The sequence below is a fragment of the Setaria italica genome, chromosome II, assembly GCF_000263155.2.
Source record: "Setaria italica strain Yugu1 chromosome II, Setaria_italica_v2.0, whole genome shotgun sequence".
NCBI classification, from domain to species: domain Eukaryota; kingdom Viridiplantae; phylum Streptophyta; class Magnoliopsida; order Poales; family Poaceae; genus Setaria; species Setaria italica.
The window spans coordinates 46459384-46467826 of NC_028451.1; the positions used below are offsets into that span (position 1 = coordinate 46459384).

Here is an 8443-nt window from a genome sequence, read left to right on the forward strand (position 1 = left end):
AGAACAGAGCAGCCCTTTATATTGATGTTGTACATTTACTCTATGCCAGTGCAACTTTTGTGATTTTCTCAGGTGACGAAGTTATGCCTGGTGGCGACTACTCTCTCGTAAACATGTGGTTTGCGCTTGCCAAGTTTGAAGATAACCAGTGCATCACTGACCAGTTCAAGCGGGCAGTTTACAACATGATGGTAACCTACTGCGAGCCGAGATGGCTGGGGTCTCTAGAAAGGGAGATGGATGAGAGAATCGCCAACAACGCTCCTCCGACAAAGCTGATCTCAGAACACTGGCAGAAAATCCACTACTTCAGCACGTTCTCAGAAGAGGTTCTGGATGCTTGTGTCAATGGTACTATAGCACTTGACTAGAGGTTGCCTTAGCGTTACATGGAGGTACACAGTTTCGATACGATGGGCGGGATACTCGGCACCAGGCAACAACGGGGAGCTTCTTCTCGTCAGGATCGACACCAGCAAGTTGGGCCTAACGGATGATGAGGAGCTGACCCTCTTCACACCGCAGCAAGGTGCAGCCACTCAGGTGGAAGAATCGGGGTTCGATGAGCCTCAGGGGGGAGCCGAAGCCGATGAGGATCCCGTAAACTAATGAGATTTCAGTACGTGAAGAAGTCTATCACTTTTTGGAGGTAGTTAGAAAGACTGTGTGATGGTTTCGGAGTGTTTATCTGCACTTTCTCTGCTACGTTATGAAACTACATGCTAGCATTCTATTTCTATATGGTTTTGAAATGGAGTGCTTGTTCTCTGCAACGTCATGAAACTACGTGCTACTATTCTTTCTTTAACTAAGTAGCATACTCTAGCTGTATATCTTCAGTTCTACTTCTATAGATGGTGTCTGTTGCAAAGTTTTAGCTCTGCATCCATTTGTATCTTACATTATTCATTGTTTGGTTTAGAATTTTGGACAGTGCATGTACCTGAACGGAGGTTTTTTTAATGTACCGGAATGAGAACATACTTAGAAAATCATCATTGGAGTCGGTGTTGGCATTAGCCCGAAGTGAAGTTGCAGCAATGAACAAGATACATCTGGGCGGTTATGTTGGGTGTGACTGTGCTTCCCATCAAAGCATGAAAGCATGTTTCCTACCTACCATGGAAACCTGTGTGCTTAGAAAAAAAACGACGCTAGAGAAGCACCATGCATCATGCCAGTTCAATGGAATATAATCCTTCGGTCCAGCTAATACTACAAAAAACACAACTCTATATCTATGACTGTATAAAAAATATGCTGTATAAATACATGAATTTTTTCCATCAGACAAAAATAATATTTTTTGCTGTATAATGAAAAGAAAGAAGGGCTTCGTCGTACGTCGTTCCGCTATACCCGTTTGTCGAGCGTCTGATCCAGAGCAAACGGCTGAGATTGTCCGATGGAGTCGATTTTGCAAAATAGCCCTCGTAAATTGCAAACATCAACTCCCCCTGTGCCTCCCAATCTCCCAACGCCAGAAGCCCGAGCAGCCGCCTGCCTACCCTCGCTCCATCGATCTCCGGCGCACGGACCATCTCCGGCAAACGGATCGGCGGCACCTTCTACGATCCCGGGGTGGCACCCGCGGAGGGAAACAGGAGGAGATCCGATTGGCGGCACGCCGGAGTGGAATGGGGAGCTGCTGCGGCGTGCCCGAGCAGCCGTCATACGCTATGGGCAGGCACCAGACGACGCTACCGCGGCGACCATCGGGAGCCACCTCATCGCGACCATCCCGACCGCGACTCCTCTGTAGTTGTGCAGGAGGGGGAGCTACTGCAGGCGGCCTCTGTTCGGTAGTAGGCCGCTGCCGTGCCTGGGGAATTTCAAGCCGCTGCTCGGGGGAGCCCCTCCGCGCCGTGGTCCCTTTGGCTGATCGGATCCACATGGCAAGCGAGCGCCGCCGGAGTAGGCGAGGCCAGTCGCGAAGGGATCTGCTGCCGGGGTTGGTGCCACCGCCATTGGCAGGTGCCCTCACCGATCAAAAAGGTCGTCCGGTGGGGTTGAGCAGCGCGGACGCGGCCAGCCGTGATCCACGCGGTTGCTGCGGCGAGCGCCGCCGCAACTCATAGTGGTGATGGCCGCCGCTCGTGGTCTGGCTGAGTTGCTGCCGTCGGTGCGGAGGGCCGGGCTTGCCGTCCTTAGGGAACGCGCGGAGGCCTGACAGGCGCCAGGCGGTGGGGCTGGCGGCACTGCAGGCGGAGTCCCAAAGCCTCACCACCCTCATCCGCGCGCGTCCGGCGGACTCCCAATGGCGTCGTCAGCCAGCGGTGGCGCCGCCACGGCCAGGCTTTCAAGGGTGCGGCTGCCCTTTACCTGCGACACTCAGTTGCTTGCGCTCGTTTCGCCGGGGTGCTTGTCTCCGGCCCGGCCGTGGAACTGACTATCTTGCATTTGCTTTGCAGCACATCCCTGACGAGCTCCCTGCGAGAATAGGTGCCAGGGAGGCCCTCGTCGTCGGCCCCTCCCCCCGGCAAGGCCAAGCCCTGGCGTGTCGAGGTCGGGTGGGACGACGACGGCACGTTCCTGGGCGCGGGTTGCCGGACTTCGCAGATGCCTTTCGGCGTCAACGCCGGGGCCGTGTCGTGCTCACCATCCAGACATTCGCCAGCTCCTGTTTCAGGGCGCCTGTTGCTCAACCAGCTACAGCTGCCGGTAAAGATTGATGTTTTCTCTACATGTTGAAATCTCTCACCTGTGAATGCGATGGATGCTTGGATGGATTAATTCTTTTGAGTTCCTTGTGTCAGTTGCCCTTTTTCTTCCCTTGTCAATGCAAACCTCTCTCTTCTTGTACTAGGGTTATCTCCCAACCAAAGAATTAGAATACAGACTTACAGAGATCAGTAATGTTATAGGGTGTTTGGTTTGAGGAATTAGGTAGTCCATCATCTTCTCATTCCTTACTTTTTTTTATTGGGTTTATAGAATGGAAGGTGTTGATCCATCATCACTCCAATCCTCGCAAGCTAATAATTAGTACTAGGATTATTTCGCCAAATTTGAGGAATGGACTCATGATGCACCACTTCATCTAGAATAGGTTGGTTGCTCAGACCAAACACCCCTTAATGATCTGCTTGGACTCTGAAATCCCGATTCTACTATTCCAGCATTGTAGTCACTGTGAATCTAAAAACGAAAGAAAGATCTTGCCATTCCAGAAGTTCAGACAGTGAAGAGCTTCTCACTGAATATCTCCAATGGCTCTCTGGTTTTCAACATTTATAGCCTTATGCTTTTTGTTACACATGATTAATGGATCTCTTATTATTGAAATTGCAGGATTGGTCTCCAAATAAGCTTCACCAAGACTGCAGGATCCTGTACCTTCGGAAGGTCAGTGAGCCCTCCCTCCCTCAGTACGTAGCATTTTTCACTCAGTTTTCTTTGTAGCCATAGTGCGCTTGGGAACCTAATAGAGCTTTCGACTGGCTATGTGCTTGCAAACAATGGAAAATTAGCTTCAAGTTTATGTGGAAGCTTAACTGATGCTTCTCTGCTCGAACATTAAAATTCTTCAGCTATCTATTTCTCAGGTAAAATTTGCATCTATGTGCTGCTATTTGATTCATTGTTGGTTTCTTTTGTGCCCAGCTGAATCATGTTCGTTTCAGGAATGTTGTAACCAGCTCCAGCACACCCAAACAAAGACTTTGCCACTGTGATCCAAAGAGGTAGCCCAATTTAATTCATGAAAAGGAAACAGCCCCTTCTATTACCAATTGCAAATTGTTTATAATTTATAGTTAAAAAATAAGTATGTCTGAGTATTATGGTTGATGTAAAGCTATGGTCAACTTTTTCTTGAGAAAAGTTTACTATGCACTGGGTTTGAAGTTGCATTCACATTCAGAATTACTGATAAAGAATTATATGCAGTAACATATCTTTGCATAGGTTCAGAATTATCTTTGCATAGAGATGATTGGGGATTTTGATTCTTCTTTTTTTCTCTTTTGATTCTATCTTTGCTGGATGAGAAGGCATTGAATGTTGTCATTTCTCAAGGGATGGCATGAATGGTACCAAAAGGTGCTTTTTAGCTGCAGTTGCTGCCTGCTCTCCTGGAATGGCGTAAATCATTCCTGTGTTCATCATTGGAGCAGTTTCTGAAGTTGTAAACTTCGTCTTGGTCTTGTATATAATTAGCTGTGATCTAATGAGACTATAATCTTTTAGAAACGCGGTGAAGAAATATCCATCGTTTTGAGTTATATAATTTTGAATTTCGGTGACCTAACAGTGCTAAGTCTCTGATATAAAGTTTTTTCCTGTTACCTTCTTAAATATGTCCTTTTACTTACAATCTCAATATTTTCTATATAGTTGAATTATCTTCTATTCTACTATCTTCTCTTCTCTCAGTTAATTATTGTTGCTGTTGTTTTACAACACTATACTTTCCATAGATGACACTAATACTATAAACTCCATAGAAGGCCATCTCAATATCTGAAAGCATGTTTTCTGTTCAAAATCTCGTGGGGAGAAAATTACTAACCATACAGATTTAGATGATTGCAATATAAACAAGCACAATATACGAGAGTCTAAGTGAAATTACCTTTTTGCATCTACTTGCTAACCATGTACACGGTAACAACTATTTAGCCACCACCCATGAGGTGGCAAAATTTGCTAGAGGACACACTAAACTTGTGGTAATTGCTATGGAATACTGAAGGGGGTTTTATTTGCAGACGGAAAGTGTCTGTAGCAATGACCATGATTGTTCGATGTCCTCTAGCAAATCTTCCAATCTTAATATTCTACTCCCTCAGTTTTAAATTGTAAGTTGTTTTGACAATTCTAGATGTATGATTTCTGCTATGCATATAGATACACGTTATATCTAGATATATAGTAAAATCTATGTATTTAGAAAAGCACCAAAACTTATGCTTTCTAAGCCAAAACGGAGGAAGTATTAAGAAAACCCAAGTCTTCAATCTATGTCTAATTGTTTGGTGCTACTTGATGCTTTCTACCAATTTCGCGTAAGGATTGAAAGTATGAAACCTGTGCATAATGCCACTCCCTACTGCTTATATTGCTAAAACATTTTTTTCCTAAAAACTTGTGTAAAGTGCGCTAAATTAAACCTGATTTCCTAACAAGCAGCGACCATGATATTTCTCAACAAGTGGCGATGAGTATTCGGATCCATGTTGTTTACTGTAATGCAGGAAGAGGGAGTCACAATGTATGGCGTATGAAGCTTATAACCCCGCTAACGAGAACAATGTAATCAAGGCCTGTTGCCTGCTGCTTCCACACCCTACCACACATTTTTGCTAAAACCATGCCAAGTGGCACATGATCGAGATAATAAGTGGAGCACCGAGTCGAAAAGGCATGGGTAGCCACATTGACATTTGTGACAAACGTCAAAACGCCTGCCCATGAAATTGTAGACGCATAAATTTAACTAGGTACCAAACAGGAGCATGTCCACGAACACATGTAGCTAAAAGTGCATGACTAAAATTTAGTCCCTGGATCAAACAGGCCGTAAGCTTCAATTAGCAGACACACCAATCATTCCCGAAATGATATGAGCGACCAGGCGACAGTGACTTCCATTGTACAGAAACCAAATTCAAGCTTATCAGATGTGCTTCTACCAGCTTTCTTCGGCGTGAAAACAGCCTCATTTCTCACAATATTGCCGTCATCTTGCCATGCCCTAACAAAAACTATCAGCTTTCCACCAGCTACAGCAGAGAGAACACGGCGGGAAAGCAAGATGTCTCCTGAATCAGTGACACGTGACTGCTCAACCAAGTCCTCACAGACAAGCAGGGTGACTTTCTCATAATCAATACTGGTGTCAGGAGCACGACCACGGGGATCTCTGGTAACACGGGCACCAAATTGACCATGAAAACCACATCGCCATGACCCACCCATGACACGAACAAAGATTGTGGCCTCCACCGATGAACGAATTTGTCCAAGTGTAAAAAACACTGTGCTACGCTTGCTAATGAAAGCTCTCTCTAACAGGCGCTGACATTGGATTGTAGGAGAGACTCGTAACTGCTCAGCTTGAATGCATAGGATTCTATCGTCAGATTCAGCACTGCCCTTCACTTTTAGCATAACCTCAATGGTCGCAGGATCATTTACCACAATGGCACGAGTAGGGCCTATCAGTTCTAAATATGGATCCTGCGAACCATTACATAAACATAAACAATGGGTAAAGGAAAGGTTAAAAAGAGGTAGAAATTTAGCGGCAAAGTGTCAGCATAACATGTACGGTGTGCGACACAAAAGGATGGACGAAACTATTAACTTAATGATTATGATGAAAAGACCAGGATTGCTAGGCACAAACAACCAGAGCCATCAAGATGTGTACCATTAAAAGTATTTTTATGCCAATGGTTTGCAGATAAAACCTGAAACAATTACAGGCCAGGCTTGAAATGCTTGAAACCATCTAGCACTGGCATGTAAAGGTTTTGGAGTTCTGAATGGTACTTTCAGCATCTAATTAAACAAATGCAGAATGTGTTTTCCTACAGGCTCTGCATGTACTCCACAATTTGGAATAGCTCCCTTATCCCAATATTAAAGATGTAAGAACCGAAGCTAGATGCAAGAACCGAAGCTGATGTGTTGAATCAGTAATTGCCTAATTGGTTTTGTCCAAGTGAACAACACATGTGCCCTCACACAGTAATATGACTATTTTTTTTCCTGTTTGAAAAATAAAAAAGTGGGGGCAACCCCTAAACCTAAAGTGACTCACTGCTCTACCAACTGATGCTCAGCTCTCATATGATGATCTTTACAACATGTCTATCTTAATATTCTTTTCACCTTCTTGCACATAAGTTGATCTGTATAGATGACTCTAATGCAAAGAAAAACCATGGGCTCTGTTTTGTAAGATCACAAAAGGCTGTCATTGACGGAATTGAATGGATTGACTGAGATGGTACATGAGTAAATACAAGTTGGTTGCTAACTTTATACACGAATGCATGGTGATGAAAATTAATAAGGAATACAGGTTCAACTGAAACTTTGTAGAAGATAAGGTGTGATAGGAAGCAAAGCAAGAAACAGCCAAAAGAATGAATGTTGATTAAGAAATGCTGTGAACCTGCTGAGTGAGTGTTTGGCAGTTGTTCCTTGGACGACTGAAGACAATATTGCGTCTTGGTTCAATTGAGTCACGTACAGCAATGATACCAAATACATCGAGCGGAAACTGTAAGCCCCCTCTTATTTCTGCGATCTTAGCTGAAAAGAACTGTAAAGTATGACAGCAACAGGCATGCCGTGGTGGTGAAGGATCATCTGTATAACGCATGGCAGGGATGTGCGCTGCACAATGTTGAAGGATATTTCGTGGGTTAGGATGATATCAACTAGCAGCAGCAGTAATAATAGCAAAAATGACAGTAACTATCATGTGCGGGGTAGAATATCTATTGTAATTTACTGGCCCTACACACACAAAGGCGGAACAAGGGTTGAGCATGGACCCACGTGAAGAATTTTGGGAGAGTCCCTCTGCTGTATGACCTTTTCCGAAGTTCAGCAAGCCAACACCTCAAGTGACCATTGCCCAAATCCATGTACGTACAGGCATACAGCACTAGCTAGGCAGCAACCAATAGCATGCGTACATGAATCTTTACTAGTTCAGCAAGCCAACACCGTTCAGCACTTAAACTCAAATGCCCATTACCCAAATCCATGTACATACAGGCATACAGCACTAGGCAGCAACCAACAGCATGCGTACATGAATCTTTACTGGATAATTACCTAATGCGTGTGTAAACAGTGAAAAATTGTTGACAAATGCAATCATTATAATGTCTACAATAGCACGTTCCTCCACTACTGTACACACATCTATGTATCTAGTGGGATTTAACAAACATCAGGGTAAGTTAGCAATATTACCTTACCAATCGATCCAGATGCAAAACATCGAATGAACCGAATGAACCATTGTTAAGATAATAGATGCAGACGAGTAATCGAGAACTCACTGATGCCATCGAATGAACCGAAGACGTTGGACCATAGAGCCATCCAGAAGCGGCGAAACTGGCTATACTTAGCCCGTAAGGCTTCATCATCCGATCCGAAATCCATCTCCTCATCAGCCTCCCCCTCCGTCTTCCACTCCGCCAGAGCCGCTTCTACCATCGAACGGTAGAGCCCCCCCCCCCCCAGGTTCCATGCATGGCTGCAGCCCGATCTTTTTGTATTTTATTGTTGTCTTAGATTCATTAAGGCCGCCCTCACTGTGCGTATTCCGTACCCGATAGTTACTCACGAAACCCCTACGCAACAAATGACAGCGGATTTGCTCGCACATTGCTCCACTCCGTCTAATTTTTGAATCAATGGCTGGGCGAAATGCCTACCCATCATTCTGATGATGGTTTGTGATGGACGGCCTTGG

The 8443-nt window shown here is 44.8% G+C and overlaps 1 protein-coding gene and 1 long non-coding RNA gene across 4 annotated transcripts; one reads left to right on the top strand and one right to left on the bottom strand.

Moving 5' to 3' along the window:
- The first annotated feature begins 1460 nt into the window (after positions 1-1460).
- On the top strand, positions 1461-4273 carry LOC105913872. Of its 3 annotated transcripts, none has more exons than XR_002676576.1 (5): positions 1461-2305; positions 2412-2661; positions 3292-3545; positions 3624-3683; positions 3993-4273. It is a non-coding gene; the product is annotated as an uncharacterized LOC105913872 (long non-coding RNA). The 3 variants fall into 3 exon arrangements; XR_002676575.1 differs by having other exon boundaries at positions 4018-4273; XR_002676574.1 differs by having other exon boundaries at positions 3624-4273.
- Positions 4274-5352: 1079 nt separating this feature from the next.
- LOC101777384 lies at positions 5353-8188 on the bottom strand. Its single transcript, XM_004958370.2, has 3 exons — positions 8025-8188; positions 7124-7347; positions 5353-6180 (listed from the first exon to the last, which is right to left on the bottom strand). The coding sequence occupies exons 1-3, from the start codon at positions 8182-8184 to the stop codon at positions 5548-5550; spliced, it is 1017 nt and encodes a 338-aa protein (XP_004958427.1). The 5' UTR covers positions 8185-8188; the 3' UTR covers positions 5353-5547.
- Positions 8189-8443: the final 255 nt, after the last annotated feature.